This window comes from Aquarana catesbeiana, linkage group LG07 (assembly GCF_042186555.1).
Source record: "Aquarana catesbeiana isolate 2022-GZ linkage group LG07, ASM4218655v1, whole genome shotgun sequence".
Taxonomy (NCBI): domain Eukaryota; kingdom Metazoa; phylum Chordata; class Amphibia; order Anura; family Ranidae; genus Aquarana; species Aquarana catesbeiana.
Genome location: NC_133330.1, coordinates 114,310,185 through 114,335,767, shown reverse-complemented (window position 1 = coordinate 114,335,767; position 25,583 = coordinate 114,310,185). Strand labels below are relative to the sequence as shown.

The 25,583-nt window shown below is 43.5% G+C and overlaps 1 protein-coding gene across 1 annotated transcript in view; it reads left to right on the top strand.

Moving 5' to 3' along the window:
• The window catches only part of ADSL (adenylosuccinate lyase), a 700,044-nt gene that overhangs the window by 253,107 nt on the left and 421,354 nt on the right, over positions 1–25,583 (top strand). Inside the window, exon 5 of the mRNA XM_073592652.1 lies at positions 9,022–9,193. Coding sequence (XP_073448753.1) covers positions 9,022–9,193 — 172 coding nt within the window. The remainder of the gene's footprint in view (positions 1–9,021; positions 9,194–25,583) is intronic.

The window sequence follows — 25,583 nt, the reverse complement described above, 5'->3', positions numbered from 1 at the left end:
GTCGCCTTCATTCAATGCAGTTCCCTATGCCCAGTTCCATTCGAGACTGTTGCAAAACAGTATTCTATCTGCTTGGAACAAAACGATCCAAGCTTTAGACTTGCCAATGCGGGTGTCCCAAAGCCTCAATTGGTAGTTACTAACCCAAAATCTGCTGAAAGGAAAATCCTTCAGACCAGTTATCTGGAAAGTGGTAACAGACACCAGCCTTTCTGGCTGGGGAACAGTACTAGGGAAGACAACTGTCCAAGGACAGTGGTCAAGAACCGATAGAGCCTTGCCCATCAATATCCTAGAGATTTGGGCAGTGCGTCTGGCTCTGAAGAGGCCTGGACTTCCAGGTTACGGGATTGTCCTGTCAGGATCCAATCCGACAATGCTACAGCGGTGGCCTATATCAATCACCAAGGGGGCACCAAGAGTCTTGCACCGCAGACAGAGGTGAACCATATTATAACTTGGGCAGAAAATAATATTCTGTGCCTATCGGCAATCTTCATTCCGGGAATGGAGAATTGGCAGGTGGACTACTTGAGTCACCAGCAGTTATTCCCAGGGAAATAGTCTCTTCACCCTGACATTTTTCGGGCTGTTTGCCAAAGATGGAGGACTCCGGATGTAGATCTTCTAGCGTCCAGATTCAACATCAAGTTAGTCAACTTTGTGTCCAGGACAAGGGATCCACTCGCATGCGTAACAGATGCATTGGTGACCCCGTGGGATCAGTTCTCACTGATTTATGCATTTCCCCCTATTCAGTTGCTACCTTGACTTCTTTGCAGAATTAAGCTGGAAAGAAAGCCGGTAATTCTGGTAGCACCAGCATGGCCCAGAAGGTCATGGTATGCAGAAATCGTAAAGAAGGCAGTGGAGGATCCATGGTCCCTTCCACTACGGCCAGACCTACTCTCACAAAGGCCAATATTCCATCCTATCTTACGAACGCTAAATTTAACGGCTTGGCTATTGAAACCCACATTCTGAAGAAACATGGGCTTTCCGGGGCAGACATCTCTACTTTACTTTATAATATCTAGTTCTGGAAGCTGGTTTCTTGCATTAGCGTCTGAAGGGCTTATGTTTCCTGGTGTGAATCCAAGGGTTGGCACCCTTGGAGATCTATCATAGGCAGAATTCTTGCCTTTCTACAATTAGGGGTAGCGATGAAGTTGGCCTTGAGGTACTATTAAGGGCCAAGTTTCAGCTTTATCAGTCTTATTTCAAAGACTGCTTGCTACACATTCTTTAGTCTGGGGTTTTATGCAAGGGGTGATGCGGATTAATCCGATATTTAGATCACCCGGCCCGGACACGGAAAGGATTGACAGATTTCAGTTAGATCACCTTTGAACCCTTGGGACTTGAACTCAGATATTGATCCATTCAGATACTATACCACTAAGGGAGGTGTATGCTGCGTGTGTGGGTGTTAGCGGTACTGGCGCTAACCTGACGCTGCCTGGGGCGACGCAGACCCTATCTGACCCTAAAACCTAACTTATATCACCGTTGGGCGATCAGGGGGCTAAACCTTTATTAGGTAATAAACGGCGGGTGCCCTGATACTATAAAAAATTAACTAAACAGCGTCACCCGTAACAGTTATACGGTGATCACTGGTGAAAGGGTTAACTAGGGGGCAATCAAGGGGTTAAAACCTTTATTAGGTAGTATATAGGGGTCCCTGACGCTATAAAAAGCTGACGGCGAACCTTTATATTTACCTCCATAACTAGCGTCATCAGTGACACTAATACAGCGATCAGAAAAACGATCGCTTAGTGACACTGGCGACGGGGGGGGTGATAAAGGGGTTAAAACTTTATTAGGGGGGGTTAGGGGGTACCCTAGAGCTAAAGGGGGCTAACACTAACTGCCCTACCACACTGTCACAAACTGACACCAATGCAGCACCAATGCAGTAATCAGAAAAAAAAACAAAAAACTGCTTGGTGTCACTGTGACGGGGGGGGTGATCGGGGGTGAAAAGTATGCCTGGCGTGTTCCACTGTGTGTGTGTGTTGTGCAATCACATCGATGTCTTCTCTCCTCTGCGCCGGAACGGAAAATACCGAGCCGAGGAGAGATGACATCACTTCCTCTGTCGCTGCTTACTATACAGCAGCAGAGGAAGGATTTCATTGGCTGGGAGCGATCGCGAGGGGGGGGGGGCACGAATGGATGGCCTCCCCCTCACTTCTGATCGCTCCCGGACAGAAGCCGACCGCCTTGGGCACCAGGTCGTGATTTTGCCTGCCCGTGCCATTCTGCCGACGTATATCTTCGCGAGGCGGTCGGCAACTGGTTAAGTAATGTCCCATACAGAAATAACCGTCTCAAAAAAACCCTGGAGAGCAGCACTGATAATCTAATCATTGGATAAGAAGCAGTTCAAATCCAGCTCAATGTTCATGCCATATGGCTGGATAGTGCATAATTTGTACAACCATTTAGTCTCATTTTGGGAAACTGCTCTCTTCATATGTGTTCCCCTCCAATGTTTAGAAATCCTGTCAATTCGGAGTGTGGGGTCACTATTGTGAAAATTCTTTGAAGTGTCTAGACACACTATGGTTAGGGAATCCTTTTTTGATGTTTGTCAGATGCTCATTTATTCTGACTCTTGATCCATCTATGGGCAGGCTGATTGTGCCCAAGTAATTCCATCAATTGACTTGGGCATTACCTGCATGTCGAATATCTAGCATGCGATGATTCCCAGCCGCTATAGCCTCTAGCAATAATCTGTGTTCTCCTGGCAGGGGCAGCTCTCCACGCCCTGAGCCATTGGCCCCCACTGCTGTCAATCACAGCCAGCGAGGAGGGAGTGGGGGGGGGGGTAGCTGCATTCTGTGTGTCTCAGACACACAGAGCAGAGCTCGAGAACAAGTACGCCTGAGTAGGCACTCAGCGGGGGGAGGGGCCAGGAGAGCTGCCAGGGGACCCGAGAAGAGGATTGGGGCTGCTTTGTGCAAAACCTTTGCACAGAGCAAGTAAGTATGACATGATGGGATGGGTTCCTCAAGGGGGTTTTTAGCAGCAAGGTAATTAAACTAATCTCTCTCCATATATGTGGTGATATGTTTACCGTTCAGAAGATGGAAAATAAGGAATATATCCTATAACCAGAGTTATTTAAAAGGTTAAGTACAATGATCCTGAAATCTCCATGTGTTGTCTCCACCTCCTCCAGACAAGCTCCTGCTCCAGATTGCTTACAAGTAGCCACGCGCTTGGATCTCCAAAGGGAGGGGGTATGGGAAGCACCTGCGATATAATATTCAAACAATCTCAATAAGTAAATTGAGGTATATTTGTACAACAAATCATTTTACAAGTAATAGTGAAAGGGTTATATATACCTTGGTGTAAAAAAAATGAGGGATAATATTGTAGATACAATCCCAACAAAAATGTATTAAGTTATGTGAATCCGAAACAATGTAGTGAATCAACAAAATTAGAACAATGAACTATAAAAAAAATTACCTTAACAAGTGGAAAAAAGGTTTTGTGACCAACAGTTGAGATCATGATGTATGGTAATGATGCACAGGGTGTTTTGAATAGAAAAATATTTGTATTTTATTAAATTATATTAAACAAAAGGCTAAGAAAATCTCCAAGATATGTGAGATATCACAGCCATTCAATGTAATGGTAATATCAGCCAGTCTGGTGTTTCCAATATCGGCACTTACTTTGTACTCTAATCCTTCCTGTACGTATATGCCAACAGCTCTCCTGGGATCAGCTCAAAATCCACTGGAGGCTGTGCATTTCAATAATGTCCAGGCTTATTGATTGCAGGTGCCCTCTTCCCCCTCTCCCCCCATCCTTTCCACCATGATTGTGGCCTCCACATGGCTCCCTAGTTGTTCAGGAAGGCCGAAGCCTCGGCATTCGTCGCAATTAGGTGACATCATGACGCCACACGCAACGCATGCGCGCTTTGTCTTTGATCATCCAGCAGTGATCAAGGGACGCCGCCGGCTCGGAAATGCTACCCCAGTGGCTGAGATGGATGAATGGCACAACAGGTGGGAGCGTATGAATTGGGAGAATCGTGAAAAAATTCACATCTCCCCACTGTGCCAGGAAGCTGAATGGAAGCCCGTACTCACCTCAGAGGGTGCGGAGAGAACCACAACGGTCAATACAGGAATTCTCATTGAAATACAGAATTAGTCATTTATGGTACATTACAATACATATAACAGTATTTATTGCTTATATTATTATACAATCTTATATTTATTTGTTGAAAGATCTATTTAGAAATGTATTTTAACCACGTCCCTACCCACCCATTTTCATATGACATCCGTAGGAACACTGTCCCTCCTGGTGGACATCATATGACGTCCTTGGCTCCCCAACGGTACAGGGGGCGCGTGCGTGCCGCCGCGTTACGCGGGAGCCGATGCGCGTGCCCGGCAGCCGCGATGTCCGCAGGGCACCCGCGATTGCTGGTGACAGAACAGGAACGTGGATCTGTGTAAACACACAGATCCACATCCTGTCAGGGGAGAGGAGACATATTATGTGTTCCTAGTATATAGGAACACCGATCGGTCTCCTCTCCTTGTCAGTCCCCTCCCCCCACAGTTAGAATCACTCCCTAGGTAACACATTCAACCCCTTGAATTGCTCCCTAGCGTTAACTCCTTCCCTGCCAGTGACATTTAAACAGTATTCAGTGCATTTTTATAGCACTGATCGCTGTACAAATGTCACTGGTCTTAAAATAGTGTCTAAAGTGTTCGATGTGTCAGCCGTAATGTCACAGTCATGATAAACGCAGATCGCCGCTATTACTAGTAAAAAAAAAAATAATAAAAATGCCATAAATCTATCCCCTATTTTGTAGGCGCTATAAATTTTGCGCAAACCAATCAATATACGCTTGCGATTTTTTTTTTTATTTTTATTTTTTTTTTTTTACCAAAAATATGTAGAAGAATACATATCAGCCTAAACTGAAGAAAAAATTTGTTTTTTTTAAAAAAAAACATTTTGGGATATTTTATTATAGCAAAAAGTAAAAAATATTGTGGTTTTTCTTTTTTCAAAATTGTCGCTCCTTTTTTGTTTATAGCGCAAAAAATAAAAACTGCAGAGGTGATCAAATACCTCCAAAAGAAAGCTCTATTTGTGGGGAAAAAAATAATAAAAATTTAATTTGGGTACAGTGTTGCATGACTGCTCAATTGTCATTCAAAATGTTACAGCGCTGAAAGCTGAAAATTGGCCTGGGCAGGAAGGGGGTGAAATGCCTGGTATTGAAGTGGTTAAAGAGCTATGGGTATGTCACATTTTCAAATTGTTTTTCTTAATTTTCCAACTAAAGATCTTATCTATTCAAACCAGGAAATTAAAGTTTAGCTTGTTTTTTCCTTATGAAAATCCTTTAAGAAAGGGAGCATATGAAATGGACTCATTCAGGCCCGGAGAACTAGTGGCCTGTAATTTAAATATCCATCTTTGCTCGTGCTAAAGTAATATTTTATTCCAATCACTCCCTCGAACTGGGATATGTATTTGATTGAGGGTGGCAAAGGTTACTTTAGGCATGCTGTAGTCATGTTTCAAGACTACATGTCTGCCTATGGGAAGGTATCTATTCACAATTTGCATGACATGTTTGGAAATCTGGTGCTAAAATTCTTGTTTAAAAAACCCTGGTTATAAGATATATTCCTCCTTTTCCATCTTCTGAATGGTAAATATATCACCACATATATAGTTACATAGTAGGTGAGATCGAAAAAGACACAAGTCCATCAAGTCCAACCTATGCGTGTGATTTATATGTCAGTATTACCTTGTATATCCCTGTATGTTGTGGTTGTTCAGGTTCTTATCTAATAGTTTCTTGAAACTATCAATGCTCCCCGCTGAGACCACTGCCTGTGGAAGGGAATTCCACATCCTTGCCGCTCTTACAGTAAAGAACCCTCATCGTTTAAGGTTAAACCTCTTTTCTTCTAACTTTAATGAGTGGCATCGACTATTGTTAAACTCCCTTCTGCGAAAATGTTTTATCCCTATTGTGGGGGTCACCAGTATTGAAATCATATCCCCTCTCAAGCGTCTCTTCTCCAGAGAGAATAAGTTCAGTGCTCGCAACCTTTCTTCATAACTAATATCCTCCAGACCCTTTATTAACTTTGTTGCCCTTCATTGTACTTGCTCCATTTCCAGTACATCCTTCCTGAGGACTGGTGCCCAGGACTGGACAGCATACTCTAGGTGCGGCAGGACCAGAGTCTTGTAGAGCGGGAGAATTATCGTTTTATCTCTGGAATTAATCCCCTTTTTAATGCATGCCAATATTCTGTTTGGTTTGTTAGCAGCAGCTTGGCATTGCATGCCATTGCTGATCCTATCGACTACTAGGACCCCCAGGTCCTTTTCCATCCTAGATTCTAGAGATGTAGAGATGTTTTGCATATGATGCAGTGTTCAAAAATGTTTTAAAGTTTTTTGATACATCTCCCTAGCACAAAAATCACCTTGAAGACCATGACTGTAGGGGTTGGAATGCGTTTGGCTATTCATGTGGATGGCAATGTTGTAATGTAATGGAACCAAATGGCTCCACTGTGTGATTTTTGCCAGGCATAATGGAATGTTTATCTTATGTAAAAAACCAGAGCTCATATTTTAAACTCATTGTGAATTTGAATTCCATTTTTTGGTATAATAGATTTTAATTAACTCCAAAAAAAATGTCATTAATTTAATTACGTTGCTGCTAAAAAAAAAAAAAAAAAAAAAAACCCTTGGGGGAACCATCCCATTTTTGCAAATTCTTCGGGGTGTGGAGCCTTGTTAACCCTCATGTGTCCTTCCATTTTGTAAGTATGACATAATTCTTATTTTTAGAAAAAAGCTGAGCCTTTAATGTACAATTAAGTAAATGGTATTTTTGACCTACAGCGAAATCCTGTTTTCATAGCGTACATTAAGTTCCTATGATCCACTCATTCTATTGCTTTGCTACAAAACGGGAGCATGATGGTTGTAGAAAGGGTTAAACTAGGCTGTCAGCTTTATTTGGGATTGTCCAATATTCTGAAAGCAGTAGGATAACTCTATGTACTGGAATTATTAACTATGTATCTCTTAATGTATAATCATTTTCTTGGAATACATAAAGTCAAAAAATCCTTTTATCTTTGTGTCAAAGCTTTGAAAATTTTAGCCTTAGGTTTATCTCACACACGTGCGTTTTTTTTGGTTCTTTTTGCAGAAACGTTCTACTGTCCATTTAATATGGTTTTCTATGTTCACATCTCTGCTTTTTTCAGCAGCTGCTTTTTTGAAAGGCAAAACGATGGTTCGATAGACTTCAATGGAGACTTTGCAGAAAAGTGTGTTTTTGACGTGTTTTGCGGTTTGCGTTTTTTTAAATCTGCAGATTGGCCCAAAAAATAAAGCATAAATGAAAACGCGTTGAATGCGTGTACATGAATTTCCCTACAAAAAGCACTGCAGAAATTGATCAAAGGTAAACTGCATCGGTGTGAACCCAGGCATAAAAGTCCTTTCTGATGAGTGTCATCAATCACATCCCAAAATTTGAGAGATTTAAAAAAATAACAAAAAAAAAAAAACTCATGAATCCACCCACCTTCAATTCAGCTTACATAATTATATAGGTGGACAAAAGTAAAAATAAAAAATGATTCTTGCCTAAAAATGGACATATTCAGATTGGACCTAAAAGGATGACATCCATTTATGTCAGCAAAAATCGAAAAGCATGCAGCCTTTTTCTTTTCTTTTCTGCAGACATTACCTGGCATAAGTCTGCTTACAGTCGCACAGCTATATACTGTACATACCTATTATGGTCCAGTCTGAATCCCTCTGAAAAAACTGACCTACAGATTCAGGCTGAATTCTTGTGTGAAAGGGCCCTAAAAAAAAACTCAGCAGAAGAGCGCACTCAAATTTACATTTTGCCAATATTCCTATGACTAAGTGCATGGTGATTCCATAAAATATCCATTTTAATAGAAAAAGTTGTAATATAGAATGGGTTATTTCCTGAAATGATATAGTTCGATATAGTTCTAAAAGTCTAAAATGACTAATGTTTTGGATAGCTGATAATATGCAAATTATCTCTACCCAGAGGCTGCATTCACACCTCAACGGTTCAAAGTTTTTACCGCGATTTTGGCGCAATTTTGTTCAGGTCACCAATGTAAAAGGCAGAAAAATGCCTGCAATCTGCCCCAAAGAAGCTCATGTTTTTTTTTTTTTTTGTTTTTTGTTTTTTTTAGCTTGGGGCGTTTTTCAAGCGTTTTGCTTCAGGTGATAAAACGCTCAGATGTGAACAGGTGCCATTAAAATGAATGGGATTTTGCTTGTTGGGCATTTTTCAGGCCTTTTTTTGGGAGTTTTACAAGCTTTTTTATCAGCTGAAAGCGCTCAGGTGTGAAGCTTTTAAAATTGCAGTGGATTTATGACTTAAACAACTGTGTGTGTGTGTGGTGGTTATTTAAAAAATAGGGAATATTTTGTGCGCCATTTGTTTTTGACAGGAAATGATTGCCAATTTCATGAGGAAGGGATATAATCTGTTTCTATAGTACAAAGGGGCTCCCTTGACCTGGTTACTCCAGTTTTTCTTTTCCCGACTTGATGGCACACAGCAAGGAATTGATGGGGACATTTCTCCAGTAATGGGTTAATGACAGCAATAAACCTGACAGAAGTTCATTTTCTCCCCTACTTAATGCAATCCTAAAAAAGTTTTGGTTGCAGTTGAGATCTAACTTCAGGCGGTATGTCACCTATAATGGAGTGGTGGTTATGCTGTAACTCTTATGTCATGCGGAAGTCATATGTTGCATTTCAATTCAACATTGCGCTTTGCCCTTGTCACCATGCGCTTGAATCTGTTCCAAGATATTTTTTCCTGCTGTTTGTCCATGTTTTTTTTACTTTGTTATTTATTTTATTTTAATTATCATTTAGTGATCAACCATGCAATGTTTGTTTTTGCAGACCAGCCCAGCTGACTACAGTAGGAAAACGGGCTTGTCTGTGGCTTCAAGACCTGTGCATGGATCTTCACAATGTAGAACGAGCCCGAAATGAGCTCAGATTTCGAGGGGTGAAGGGTACAACCGGAACACAGGCCAGCTTCTTGCAGCTTTTTGATGGTGATCATGATAAGGTGACATAGTTAACATTTGTTGTTTAATTGAATGTGTTTAAATGTTGTCAAACCTATTATGGGCAGGCAATTGTATATAAAAAATTCAAATCTACTAAAACCATAATGGGAACGTAAAGAGAAATGCCTTACATGTTGCAATCTAAATGTACAATCTACTTGCTTAGATAGGTATACATAGAAATGAAAAGGTTTGTGGGCTTACATATTACATTTTTTAGTTATTTTTTTTAAAGCTCGGAGACAGCGGTATTAAACCTTTATCGCCTTATTTATTGTTACTTGTATGTGATGCAACAGTAGCTTGCTGAATAAGCTTTAAAATCTTTCAACCATCTTCAAGTCAAACTGTAAGGGCCTGTTCACCCTAATGTTGTGGCTGGTGTTTTTCTGTGCCAGAAACAATTGTTTTCAATGTGCCCTATTGACACTGCAATGTAGCTGGGAGGTGCTGTGCAATTGCCTGCAATGAAATGCAGTCATTCTGCATGCTGAATGTCACTGCACAGCAGCTCGATTGTTACTTTGTGCACTTCAAATGCAGTTGCCAAGTAAAAGAAATGAACTGTAATGCAGTAAACTGCCACCTCACTGTGGATCACTGCATCTGAAATGGACAGCTGCCCACACTCTAGACCACCGTGATTTAGTGTGCAGACAGTGTGAATGGGCCCAAATAGGTGTGGGCAGCTTAACAATACTGTTGACAAAGTTAATTTCATCAATATCTTTCTTTAGGCCCCTTTCATACTTGTGCAACTTGTCCTGCGACTTGGTACTGCAAAGTCACATGACAAGTCATTCCCCATGATATCCAATGATACCCATTCATATACAGTTGTGCTCATAACTTTACATACCCTGTCAAAATTTATGATTTCTTGGCTTTTTTACGGAGAATATGAATAACACAAAAACATTTTTCACTCATGGTTAGTGTTTGGCTGAAGCCGTTTATTATTAATCAACTTTTTACTCTTTTTAAATCATAAGCACAACAAAAACTACCCAAATGACCCTGATCAAAAGTTTACATACCCTGGGGTTTTTGGCTTGATAACATGCACACATGTTGACACAAAGGGGTTTGAATGGCTATTAAAGGTAACCATCCTCACCTGTGATCTGTTTGCTTGTAATTCGTGTGTGTGTATAAAAGGTCAATGAGTTTCTGGACTCCTGACAGACCCTTGCATCTTTCATCCTGTGCTGCACTGACGTTTCTGGATTCTGATTCATGGGGAAAGCAAAAGAATTATCAAAGGATCTGCGGCAAAAGGTAGTTGATAATATAATAGTGTAGCGCTACTAAAAAGTGAAAATCACAAAAAAATGGAAAATAAATAACACATCTAAAAAGAAACCAAAAAACAATTTGAATTGGCTATGCTGAATATAACCCAGTGGGGGTTTGAGAAAGAATGTCCACAGAAAATCTTAAATGGTATATTCCTCTGGTGAGAGTAATCCCAATCGTGAGATAATCAGTGTAAGGCTTGTCTGTAGTCAACAACAGCGGAACTCAAGATATAAATGGGTACTCTTACCAGCTGTGATGGACCCCAAATGCCATACGACAGAGGGTTCAGACAGGCTAGGGATCTTATATTATGTATATCAGATGTTGTTGTATTCATCAGATGTCGCTCAGATACTGGACACAGATGGAAGAACTCGTTCAAGGTGGTATCCTCAGCTCCTGGACCGTGAAGGCTCCAAGTACTCCCCTGTTGAATAGCCGTCTTCAACAATGTTCCGTGAGGGATCAAGGGAATGATCATGTAAAGCAGAAGGAAGGAGAAGGACTCCAATGGTGCAGGTCAAAAACCAATGAGGTTTATTAAGAGTAAAAGTTCAGATGGTAAACACCAATCAATAAAAGTGATAACAGGAACAGGCAAAAATGAAATAAAAGCAATGTGGGATACAAGAAATGCTAGCCCGACCGGTTTTCGACACTAAGGGGTCTTCAGCTGGGGCAAAAATCTTAATAAACCTCATTGGTTTTTGACCTGCACCATTGGAGTCCTTCTCCTTCCGTCTGCTTTACATGATCATTTCCTGGAGCCCTCACGGAACATCGTTGAAGACGGCTATTCAACAGGGGAGTACTTGGAGCCTTCACGGTCCAGGAGCTCAGGATACCACCTTGAACGGGTTCTTCCATCTGTGTCCAGTATCTGAGCGACATCTGATATACATAATATAAGATCCCTAGCCTGTCCGATCCCTCTGTCATATGGCATTTGGGGTCCATCACAGCTGGTAAGAGTACCCATTTATATCTTGAGTTCTGCTGTTGACTACAGACAAGCCTTACACTGATTATCTCACGATTGGGATTACCCTCACCAGAGGAATATACCATTTAAGATTTTCTGTGGACATTCTTTCTCACACCCCCACTGGGTTATATTCAGCATAGCCACTTCATATTGTTTTTTGGTTTCTTTTTAGATGTGTTATTTATTTTCCATTTTTTGTGATTTATTTTCACTTTTTAGTAGCGCTACACTATTATTATATTATTCACTTTGAACGTTGTATGTTTGAGTGTTTGCAGCTAGTGTTCTAATTTAGCGCAGTCTTTTTCCCCATCTCCGCAAAAGGTAGTTGAACTATATAAAACAGGAAAGGGATATAAAAGATATCCACGGAATTTAGAATGGCAATCAGCAGTGTTCAAACTCTAATCAAGAAGTGGAAAATGAGGGCTTCTGTTGAAACCAAACCACGGTCAGGTAGACCAACTAAAATTTCAGGCACAACTGCAAGGAAAATTGTTCGGGATGCAAAGAAAAACCCACAAATAACTTCAGGTAAAATACAGGACTCTCTGAAAACTTGTGGTGTGGCTGTTACAAGATGCACAAAAAGGAGGCACTTGAAGAAAGATGGGCTGCATAGTCGAGTTGCCAGAAGAAAGCCATTACTACGCAAATGCAAAAAAGTATCCTGCTTACAATATGCCAAACGGCACAGAGACAAGCCTCAAACCTTCTGGCACAAAGTCATTTAGAGTGATGAGACCATAATTGAGCTTTTTGGCCACAACCATAAACACTATATTTGGAGAGGATTCAACAAGGCCTATGATGAAAGGTACACCATTCCTACTGTAAAACACGGAGGTGGATCGCTGATGTTTTGGGGATGTGTGAGCAGCTGCGCATGGGACGTACTTGGACATTCCAACATGACAATAATCCAAAACACAAGGCCCAAGTCGACTTGTCATTGGCTACAGCAGAATAAAGTGAAGGTTCTGGAGTGGCCATCTCAGTCTCCTGACCTCAATATCATTAATCCACGCTGGGGAGATCTCAAACGTGCAGTTCATGCAAGACAGCCCAAGAATTTACAGGAACTGGAGGCTTTTTTGCCAAGAGGAATGGGCAGCTTTACCATCTGATAAGATAAAGAGCCTCATCCACAAATACCACAAAAGACTTCAAGCTGTCATTGATGTTAAAGGGGGCAAAACACTGTATTAAGAACTGGGGTATGTAAACTTTTGATCAGGGTCATTTGGGTAGTTTCTGTTGTGATTATGACTTAAAAAGAGTAAACGATTGATAAAAAATGGCTTTAGCCAAACACTAACCATGAGTGAAAAATGTTTTTGTGTTATTAATATTCTCTGAAATATGGCCAAGAAATCATAAATTCTGCCAGGGTATGTAAACTTATGAGCACCACTGTATGTGTGACTTCAAGTCGTGCCGACTTCAAAGTAGTCCCTGTACTACTTTGGTCCGACTTTCATGCGAGTTGAGGTCTATGGACCTCGAGTTTACACAGGCATTCCCTGAAATAGTGTCAAAATCGTGCATTGTGAAAGGGGCCTAAATTATAACCGCATAACATGTGGTGAAGTCAAGTTTGGTTCATACAGGAAATGTTGTTCACAACACTTCAGACAGTCAAGGGAGTACATTTATTACCAATCATTGTGTAGTGTGTGTATAACATGTTAGTACAGTCTACTAAGCTTAGACTTGTAGTGAATTGAAGGGATGTGTGGGCTTACACATTATTCAACTAGGAAAGCAAAGCACAGACAGTGCTTACAACAGGGAACACGCCTCATAGCTTAAGGGTGGAGTCCTTCACTGGGTGCTCTGGCTCAAATGGCCTCCAGCCATTAAAAACACAGCTCCAAGAAAGATGTAGCCAGTAGCTCCAGAATCCCATGGAAATCTTTATTTGCTACATAAATGTCGAGATTAAAAACAGCTGACACGTTTCGGCATACAGCCTTGTGCACAGCACAGTCACAAAATCAATGACAGAACATTTTTACTACATACCTCTATATGAGGAAGAGCAGTGTCAATAAAACAATTATTCAATTAAAACCAAAAACTGGCAGATGACAGAAAAAAGTGGCACTGGATTATAGTCCTATCAGATGTGGACTTACAATACTATGAAAACATTCTGCATATCAAAGACATCATGCATAACAATTGGCTTATGTGCAGGTGTGCCACAAAAAGAGGTGGCTTTCTATCTATGGTGGTACATTAAGAGGAGGTGGAGCCAGAAACGCCAAGAGGCAACCCTAGAAGAGGAGGATCTGGGGCTGGTCTGTGCAAAACCATTGCACAAAGCAGGTAACCTGTTTATTAGGTGTTTAGTAAGAATAATATATTGCACAAAAATTTCTGTATGCGAAGTAAATAAAACAAGTCAAATGAATGTGTTTAGTGACTTCCACCTCCAGAGAATCCACAACACCACTTGTGACCGACACCACTGCCACGCTCACAAGCTCCAAAGCTGCCATATGAGGGCAGCAAACAGCACGTTTGTATCAAAACCTTTCCAGACACTAACATATGGTCATCCTGCTCCATCAATACACTGAGGTTGCCTGGCAGTGCCACCTCGGCTCTCAGCACTGGAGACAATGCGTTCACCCATTTAAATGCTGTATAGGAGAGAAGTACTCACCAAATGGAGACAGCACCAGGGGACCATATATAGTGTAGTAGTTCATTAAAAAATGTCTCAAGTTTCACATATAATAAAGACATGCTCCGCTGTCAAAATGCAGCAAGCATTAAAAAATGTACAAAGTGCACTTACAAAAATGGCCCCCAGTTCCGAAACAGCCGCACTACATGGGGGAAAAAAATTGCCTGGAGTCCACCTTTAAAATGACACCATGCAAAATAGTCCCACTTTGCAGGCACTTAGGGATGCTGCCGTTCTCACTATTTCCTGGTTGGATCATTTCCTGCTCTTCTGAGGTCTCTACTGGTATCCATTGGGAAGTTCATAAAACAGTACTGTGTGGACAGTGTATAGGTATCTCCTCGGGTTGGAAATAAAATACCAGGCTGTTGAGGCAACAAACTGAGATGAGACTTATAACCTGGAGTCCCATCTCCTTATCTGCCGCATTGACATTTCTCTTACGGGAAATAGTGCTTTACGTACCATCCTGAAAAATCTCGACCTGGCTAAGGTTGAAATAGCCCTCCAGAAGTTGCATCAGGTCTTCTATGATAAAGGGAATAAAGCCCATACCTTACTAGCCCACAAGAATCACAAACAAACTTGCACGACGGCTCCTCAAGCCTTGGGAGACTAACGTTGTTTACTTGCATTATCACCCCGAATGCATTACTCAGATTTTTCGCAAATACTTCTCTGACCTTTTTATAACAATCTGGCTGTTCCACATTCCACATCTCCCTACGCAAAAGACTTATGTGACCGTGTACATGCCTACCTCTCTCGTAGCGGTGTCTCTATGCTCTCTGCACCTGCCCTACAGTCCCTTAATGCTCCGATTTTAAAGAGGTGGTGATGGAAACCCCTAAACGCCTGCCAAACCGTAAAGCCCCAGAAGCTTTTCTTCCTGTTCTCCTCCCAGACATGACTCATCTAATAGTTTTACTGTTTTATGCGTGAGGGGGAGATTTTGAGAGGTATGTACATCTCCTTCCTTACCATGATACATAAACCAAACAGGGGCCACACCTTTTGTTTGAATTATAGGCCCATGGCCTTATTTATGTCTGATCTTAAAATTCTTATGAAATTGCTCTTTGAGGCTTAATGATGTCTTCCCATCTTTAATTCATAAGGATCAGGTGGGCTTTGTCCCTTGGAGGCAAGCGGGTGACAACACCAGAAGGGCAATTCATTTAGTGGACTTTGTCAATAGACAAAAAAATTGGAGGCACTCTTACTGAGCTTAGACACTGAAAAAGCTCAGTTGGCCATTTCGGTTTACAACCCTTGAGTATCTGGGCTTTCAGGGGTCTTTCCTCAGAGATTAAGCATCTATATAAGGCTCTTTCAGCCCCCATCAAAACTCAGTTTGCCATCTCTTCCTCTCCTTTCACCATTTCTAATGGGACAAGGCAAATCTGTCCGCTTTCTCCCTTGCTATTCGCTCTGTGCATTGAACCTCTTGCAGCCCAGATCCACTGTGATCCCATTGTTCATGGGTCTCGGGTAGGGGACAAGAGTTTAAAATTTCATTGTTTGGGAATGACGTTCTCGTTACCTTAACACAACCTTGATTAACCCTCCATAAGCTATTGGAAGAGTTTGGTGCTTTGTTTGGTTATAAAGTTAATTCCTCTAAATCTGAAGCTTTGCCGCTTAATATCCCTCCCAATGAAGTCCAGCATTTCTCTGGGTCTTTTCCTTAAGCATATTAAATGCTTGGGGGTGTACATTGCAGTACAGAGTACAACTCTCTGTGTGGAGGTAACTTTTTAAACCTCTTTGCGTTAAGAGAGATTTTATTAACTAAATGGAGGCTTTACCGAATTTCCTGGCTAGGTCGCATAGCATTGGTTAAAATGACGATCTTGCCTAAGATTCTGTATTGTTTCATGACCCTACCAATACCTATCCCCCGGCGTATCTTCAGGGTCTTCAGGCGGATCTCCTGTACATGGAACCACAAAGCATAGGATAGCTCACTTGGTCCTCCTTCCCTTGAAGAAAGATGGGGGTTTGGCCTTCCCCAATCTTATACATTACTATCATGCAGCACAATTGAGGGCCGTTTCCTCATGGTTTACCCTACCGGCGTACAATCGCTGGCCCAAGAATAGAAAAAATATGGCTGACCCCAATCCACCCGAACAATCTATTGTGGAATACTGATGCAGATATGCCTTCTGCCTCTCTTCTGCACACTATAGCATTGTTCCACAACCGTTGAACACAGCTGAAACGAAAACACTCCCTCCAGTCTGAAGCTTTCCTCTATAACCCTAAGATGGCAGATAACCCTCACCTCCCAAATGATCTCACCGTGGTTCCCGAGAAGTCTCTTCCACTTTGATCACCAAGTTAATCTACTCATGCTCTACCTTTTTTGCTCATAATCTCCAACTTTTTAAATTGACCCTATTTGAGAAAATAGTCTTTGCAGGCCCGTCACAAAAAGGTCTAGTCTCTGATATCAAATGAGTATAGTATGGATACCCAAGGTAAACATAGGTACATGCTTAGATGGGAACAGGATCTTGGGGAGGAGCTTTCCATAGAACAGTGGAGGTCCCCAGCAGCTAAAAGCTCATCTTGTACTCTCTAAAGAATACGTACAAAGTACTATTTTTTTGGTACATGACTCCTGTCCACCTGCAGGCCATATACCCCTTGGCTTCAGACCGTTGCTGGCGATGCCGTGTGTATAATAAATATATATATGTGTGTGTATATGTATGTGTGTGTGTATGTATATGTATAATTAATTATATATATATATATATATATATATATATATATATATAAACTGTGTTTAGGGTGCTGTTTTACATTCAGATGCATTCACGCACGTGAAGAAAAAATGAATTTGAGATAATGTGGAACTCCCTTTCAGAATTCTGTGAAATGAGTGATTCCATATCTGGGTAAGCTCAATAAAATATGACTGACACACATGAATACAAAAAAATATAAATGGCATACAATCAACATTTTTAAATCACCATTAGTGTCCGTGTTATGAAAAAAATCCATAAAGAGTCTGTGTTATTAAACTCCTATTTGAAAGAAGTTCAAGAATGCAATTTCCACCAGAACTTCCACTCCAATATGTGTGCAAATGATCTATAATGAGACCCCCGCCGTCATGCACAGGTGCTCCCACCACCTTCAATTCAATGCCCTCACCTTAAGGAATAGACCTAAGAAACATACGCTTTGTTAGGTCAGATATGCTTTGGTCCCTTCAGGGGTATGCATAGATTTGTATTATTCCTCCAATAATGGTATCCTCTATGGTGGGCAATTCTCTCAGTGGTGTTTTTTGGGCTTGTATCTCTAAGGGACGCTCTATCCCCTCTCCTTGGCTCCCAGTCACTCAAACACAGGTGGGTATCCATAGTGTAGCATGTATAACCAACCAACTTTTATTAAAGCGGAGTGACGTGACGCTGAAGCTGCCGAATACCTGTTTGCAGCTGTATTGTCCGGTTTAAAGGCACATATACTTGTTTTTAATGTAAGTGCATTTCTTTTAATAAAAGTTGGTTGGTATTCTTGTGTGTTACATATTCATGTGTGATTACATAGTCACTTATTTCACAGAATACGGAAAGGGAGCACTGCATTATCTCATTATTTGTTTTCAACCGCGCTGGCATTCTCTCCGAAATCTTATTGAATGTCTGACATAAATCTTCCCTTCTGCCCCAAAATGTTATTAGGATTACTCCCTTCCAGGTTGTCCAAATTAGCCAGGAAACTAACTATCATGGTTATGCAATAGAGTTTTGTCTGTCAGGGGGCGTGGCCTGGAGAGCAATGGAGTAGGACACTTGCAGTGAGTGCTCCGCTTGCCTATACTCCTGTAACAACCATCCTGCTTTAATCCTGCTGATCCTACCCGGCATCTGCATCCCAGCAAGCCTACCTTGTCCTCTGCTAGGCCCTTGGAGCTATTTAGCCATCTAGAGCGCCGCCCGAGGCTGCAATCACCGGACTTCCCCACCCTGGGGCTGGCTGTAGGACAGACCACGGCTTCGGCCTAGTTCTCGGAGCGGCGGCCATTTTGCTCCACCCGGCGGTGGCTCCTGCAGGTCTCCCTGGCATACCTTACTCCCCCGAGACTGATTTCTGCCTGCCTCGGCCACCGGATTGCCTGTGGCCGCTAGCGCAGCGCCTCTACACCCTACAGCAGCTGGTGGAACGGTCCGCGGCTCTGCCCTGGTCCCTGGAGCGGCGGCCATCTTGCTACACCCAGTGACGGCCTTATAGGTCTGCCTGGCTCCCCAGAGACTGATCTTTGCCTGCCTCGGTCACCGGATCTCCTGTAACAGTTGGTGCAGCACCTTCTCATCCAGTGGCAGCCAGTGGGACGGTACGCAGCTTCGGCTTGGTCCCTGGACCGGCGGCCATCTTGCTTCACCCACAGTGGGCCTGTGCAGGTACTACAAGACTCCCTGATCCCCCTGAGCCCGGTTTCTCCCTGCTACAACCATCCAGCCACAACTTATAGCCCCTATTGTGCAGCTCTAAAACTGTGGCGAGAGGGGGTTATCTTGGTGCCATATTAGTGCACCCCGGGACCCCCCTGACCACCTCCTGGACTATGCCTCCACCGAAAAAGGCTTCCGAGGCTACCGACAAGCTTGCCAAGTACCGCTGCCTTGAGGAAGACCAACAGGCTAAAGATGGCGCCGGTCCCTCTCCGGACACGGAACATTCTACGGCAGCCACAAAGTACTCAATGCTATTGCCCTGTGTCAGAGCACGTTCACCACCAAAATCGAGGAAGTCATAATCGATGTGTCCCTTATCCAACAAGATCTCTCTACCCCGTGGGACCGTGTGGCAGAGACGGAGACCCGTATTAGCAGAGCGGAAGACGTCTTGCAGCCCCTGCAACATACTCCTAAAGAGGTGCGCCGCCAGCTTCAGCAGATTAGTGCGAAACAGGATGACATGGAAAATCGCCTCCGGAGATGTAATCTCGGATTTATCGGCCTCCCTGAGACTGCTGAGGGCAGCGACGCAGCAAGTTTCCTTGAAAACATCCTGACATCCACCTTCGGCAGAGGTGCATTCTCGGTAATGTTCGCAGTGGAAAAAGCTCATCGAATCCCTGCCTGTCCTCCTCCTCCAGGGGCTCCACCGCATACCCTGATAGCGAAATTCCTTAACTTCAGGGACCGCGACAAGATCCTCCGCCTGACCAGAGAGAAGGGGGATATCCCCCACACCAACACGCATGTGGCTGTATTTCCGGACTTTTCCAATGAGTTACAACAACAAAGATCCAGGTTCCAGGATGTTAAGCGACGCCTCCGAGTACTACACCTCAAATACGCTATGCTGTACCCTGCAAAGCTTCGTGTGGAGTGTGAGGGCCAAACCCGCTTTTTTGAAGACCCTGAGCTAGCATCCACTTGGATTGATCAGAGGGATCACTGAGACTGAGTATACCACCTAGCCTATAAGCTGTGAGTACTTTTGCTTTTCTCCCCCCTGCTCCCCCCTGTACTCGCAATATTACCCACTGCTGTACTGTTGAGCCCCTCAGTGGGCACATTGCACGTACATATCCTCTGCTAGAACTGGGGGATAGACTTGAAATTCCTTTTCTACCCTATACTGGACCTCACAGTGTACCTACTGTCTCCGGGTGGCCTCACCGATTCATGATCCCTATTTCCCCTATCCCTGAGATATGCCTGTAGAGGACAGTAGATCGAACGTCACTAAAAACAATGTTACTTTACTTTATCTACCACCCTGATGACAGGCGGAGGCCCCCCCTGCACAGCTGTAATGGTGCTGCACCTTTGTGGCCCCTACACCCCATGCACTTCTAAGAGAAGAAGTCCCCCCTAGTATCTCTGTGATTTTTTTTTTCATCCCCCGTTTGTTTGACTGGTTTCTTTTCCCCTTTGTTTTTTTTACTTTTTATTATGGGTATCTATGCTCCTCTGAAATTAGGTTCCTTTCCTCCAATGTGTCCTAAACGTTGGATGTCCCCTGTTGATACCTGGTTATGGGATACTATTTCTGTGCCAAGTTGGGGTGGCATTGGACTGGGAGGGAGGGGAAATGTTGTGGTTATTATTTTTCTCACACCACCATGTTTGCAACTGCTTACTTATGCTAAAGGTACTATGTTACTATCATACATGCACTGTCGTTATTGGTTACCACTGTGTTTTATGCTATCTGATGTGGCTATGTCTGCTCTGCCGGTCCTGGTCCAGCTGCGGCATATCATATACACCCTATACCCGCCATGAGTTCTCTAAAGTTCCTCACGTGGAATGTTAGAGGCTTGCGCAATAAGATTAAACGCACAGCCGCAGTGACATTCCTTAAGTTCCAGCATGCTGACATCACGCTAGTTGAGACCCACGTCACGGGCCACTTACAATCCTCTCTCAAAAAGCCATGGATAGGTTGGGCATACCATGCCACCTACACCTCTTATTCCAGAGGAGTATCGGTCCTGATCGCTAAAAGGGTTACTTTTGACCTAGTGCTACTCCAGACGGACCAGCAGGGCAGATATGTGTTTATACACGCCACTATTAATGGATCCCCTATCCTGATACTAGCCTGCTATTTCCCCCCACCCCAATACAACTCACTTGTAATTAAGGACGGCCTTGCCTTTATGGCACAATACACCTCTGTACCAGCGGTGTGGATGGGGGACTTTAATATGACCCTCATTCCCGCTCTAGACCGAATGGGCGCACTGGACCTCCCCCTAGACCCGCCGGCCCATACCAGACTAGACCGAATACTGACCGACTTTGCTCTTGTAGACACTTGGCGCCACAAACACCCACACTCAAGTCTTTTCATGTTTCTCAGCCAGCCGTAACACAATGTCACAAATCGATTTCATTATAATTTCAAAGACCCTGACACCTAACCTGGGAGATGCGGGCTTTGCTCCGAGAATACTCTCGGATCACACCTCTTACTGGATTACAATTCAGCTCCTGAAGTCCTCCCCTGCTCCTCCTTGGCGGTTAAACCCGTTTTGGCTGACTGCTCTGCAGGACCAGAATGACATCCCCACGGAAATGCAATACTATTTTACAGCCAACAGGGAGTCATCCACGTACGACATAGTGTGGGAGACGTTTAAGCTCCACGCCTGCTCCCTGCTCTCCACACGTATCAACAGACTTTAGCAATCATTGAAACTCATTGTCCAACAGGCTACAGAACACCTACAGGTGCTGGAGGAGGCGTTCCACCGGGACCCCTCGCCCAGCACTGCCAACAATCTCAAGATTCAGAGGCGACAGGTCTCCCAGTTACATATTGAGAAGGCCAAGCAACGCATCTTTTTTTGCAGGCAAAGGGTATTTGAGTACGGAGAGAGATCGGGCAAACTCCTTGCATATCTTGCTCAGTTAGATTCACGTCCCCCGGTGGTGTGTCGTTGACTGACCGATGTCACTGATCAGCAACAAGTAGCGGAGGAATTTGCGAGATTCTATCGTGCACTCTACATCCTCCCGAGTCACTCACACTCCCCAAGATACCAAAGATTACTTAGCGAGAATTGAATTCCCTAGATTGACTGATGCCCAACGTGAACTCTTAGAAGCTTCCATTACTAAAGGAAGATCTCTCTGAGGCTATCTCCTGTCTGGCTACATCTAAGGCCCCAGGATCAGATAGCTTACCACTTGAATTTTATGCCACCTACTCTGAAATTTTAACCCCTAAACTTCATGACCTATACAAATCCGTATTTGACACGGGAATCCTACCCCCCTCTGAGAGAAGCCCAAATTGTAGTAATCCCTAAGCCTGGTAAGGCTCTAAATACCCGGAATCATAAAGACCCATTTCCTTACTACAGGGCGACATTAAAATACTGGCTGAGGTTCTAGCCTCCCGCCTTAACCCCAGGTCATTCTTTCCCTGATCCACCCTGATCAGACAGGCTTTATGGCAGGGAAGAACACTGCTATGAATATTCACCGCCTATTTATGAACATTCAAGGGTCCCATGATGAAGTCGGCTCGAGGGTCGTGGTGGCTCTAGACGCCGGCAAGGCCTTCGATTCCGTTGAGTGGAACTACCTATGGGAGTGCCTCTCGATTTGGACTTGGCCCCAACTTTATTTGCTGGGTTCAGCTCCTATATCAATCCCCGAAGGCCAAGGTGTAAATTGCTGGCTCTCCGACCAATTCCCGCTTGTGAGAGGGACCCGACAAGGCTGCCCCCTTTCCCCCATGCTGTACGCATTGGCTGTGGAGCCGTTGGCCATTATGGTTCGTGCGAACACCAATATTCGAGGCCTCAAGATAGGGAATCTGGAAGAAAAGATTGGGATGTATGTAGATGATACACTCCTCTACTTGGCCGACTCGGGTTCCTCCCTCGTTGCAGCCCTCCACTCCATAGAACGTATTGGTAGCCACTCGGGCTTAAGCATAAATTGGTCTAAATCCCATTAAATAGAAAATGTATGAATAATGCAGCGCTCGTGACAAATAAGAAGTGTATTGCCACTGCTGTAAGAAAAGTAATGGAGCGTGCGTTCCACGGGAACAGGAAGAAGCGTCACTGGTTAAGCGTGAGCCGGATGTTTCGTCGACGTGTTTAGCCCCTCCCCCAGGGCGTCATCAAAGAGTCTTTGATGACACCCTGGGGGAGGGGCGAAACGCGTCAACAGTATTTCACCATATTGCCTTTCCTTATTTTTTGGGTCTGATCCGATGGTCGATATCTACAAGCATTTGACCTATTTGTTGTGATCACAAGCCATCCACATTGCAGTTACATCAGAGGCATCATATTGCAGCACTCCCTGACACTGACTGTCAGCATAGGTTGAAGAGATGCTGTCTGCTCTCCAGTGAGGCCGCCATCAAGAGCCTTGTGTAGTAGCATAGCCGATGGTATTCATCTGGGGTTATTCACTAGCATCGATTGCTTTTCACCATTTATACCAGTATTTGGGTAGCACTCATTGCATATATTTTTCACACTTTATGTATGTGCTCTAGTAGCAAATAGTAAACCACTAATCAGCAGTTGGTTTGTGATTTTGTGATTTGTACCAACATCACATCAATTTTTCATTTGTTATGCATTTTATGTCACTTATAGATTTATGGTTTTAGGAATATTGCACTGAGCATTTTCTATTTAGTATCATATATATGGTGTGGTTGTGGTCTAAATCCCAGATCCTTCCGATTGACCATTTCCCCCCCCTCACTCACCCCCCCCCCCCCCCCCCGACTCTCCCCAGGGTCTCTTTAATCAAGTACCTCAGAGTGCAAGTTATTAGATCGCTCACAGACTACATACTCTTGAATATTGAACCCCTGTATACACTGATCAAGACTAAGACACAAAATTGGGCTTGACTACCCCTGGGTGTTATGGGACGCGTCAGTCTAGTCAAAATGATACTTTTCCCAAAGATACTCTATTTGGTGTGGCATGCTCCCCTGTATATATAATGTAATCATTTTCAAAACCATTGAATCTATTCTTAATTCGTTTATATGGGGACACAGCAGACACAAATTATCTTGGAGAATACTGAAGAACCCAGTGACATTGGGAGGAGTTGGTCTTCCAGATTTTCGGGACTATTATCTTGCCTCCCAACTGTCCCACTTCTATCATTTTGACAAAAACGAGCTACCAAGATACCAGCTACTACTCTCTGAACACCCTGATAACCCAGTCCATACCCCACTTCAGTCAGCCCTAAGGGCCCCATTGACAGGACGTGCCCCCAACACAAAGCAGGCATGTTGACACACCACCGGAGGGTATGGTGGTTGGCACTACAAAAACTTGGGATTCCACAGTTTCATTCTCACACCCCCCTCTGGTTCAACACACGCCTGCCTGAACTATTGTCCATCCCAGACCCTGCAGTTTGGATACGTAATGGGATCTTGTATATATACACCAGATCATGACCACTACGGGACTTAAAACAGATGAATTCTCCCTTCCCAATCACTTCCTTTTCAGGTACTTACAACTCCGCCATGCTATACAAGTTTTCTGTTCTCAGTTTTCTGACTCCAACCCTTCCCTGACAGTCCCCTCCATAGTTGACATGATCACAGGTGCTGAACTAGCCAAACTAATCTCCACCCTCTACTCCGCCATCCGTCTTCCCAACACCATAGCCTTGGCCTATACTGCTAATACTAGATGGGAGGTGGACGTTGGAATAATTGAGGATGAGGATTGGGATGAGATCTTGAAAGACGTGAAAAAAGTTTCCCCTAAACTGTCGGACCGCCTCACACAGCTGTATATTATACATAGGACATATCTGACTCCTCAGAGGATAGCGCGTTTCAAACCCATGTATAATGCCATCTATGCGACCACACCCCTGGCTCTTTCTATCACCATATATAGTCCTGTCCAACTATCCAAGCATACTGGATACAAGTGATACGCTTCCTGCACAATCAAATGGGCTCTCCTGCTACCCTAGACCCAAGATGTGTCTACTTGGTCTGCTGCCAGACTTAGACGCTGACAAACCCCTTCGTACCTTTCTACGTGAAACGCTATTCTTGGCGACAAAAGCGATAGCCCGTAATTGGATGCAGGCCCTACCCCCTACAACCCAGTGCTGGAAAAAAGAAATTGATGACACTCTCCCATATAAGAAGCTGATTTATGTACATAGAGGATGCCCGCTTAAATACGAGCAGGTCTGGAACAGATGGTTGGAGGATGGTGAAACATGTACTTGAAATGTTGATATGTTCATCTCTCATTTCCCTCCCTCCTCTCCCCCTTTCCTCCCTTCTTTATTGTGTACTGGCTTCATGTCTGGTGGATATTTCACCCTATATCACGCAGATAACTTAATGTGCTCATGTATGTACTACTGTTCTGACCATGTTGGCTTACATTATTTTATGTACCATGCATATATTTTTTCAATAAAGTTGGTTTTCCAATTAAAAAAACAAAAAAAGATGCTTACTAATGCCACAGTGAAGAATTTAAATATCTTCCTAAGAAAATGCTACAGAAGGATTGCATATAACTATCCTTGTAAAATCATCTCATATTTTGAATTGCCATTTGTGTCATATTAAAGTAATGCAGTGTCCTTAGTAGAGTTTTGTCAGCTTACCTGTCTCCATGTGTTCATCCCTAGAGACCAGCTGACTCTCACCTGACTGCTTTTATAATCTCTCCTCTAGCATGGCTCCACTCCAGCTCCTATCAGAGAACTCTATATTAACCTCTGCACTGCAGGTCAGCCCTGCTGATCAACCTTTGTGTGTTTTGGCTTCCTGTTTCCTGCCTGCCGTGTGCTCTACGTTTGTTTCTGTTACCGACCTTGGCGTGTTCTCAACTATTCCTGTCTGCTCGTGACCCTGACCTTTGGCGTGTCCCCGACTATCCCTGTTTGCCTGTGAC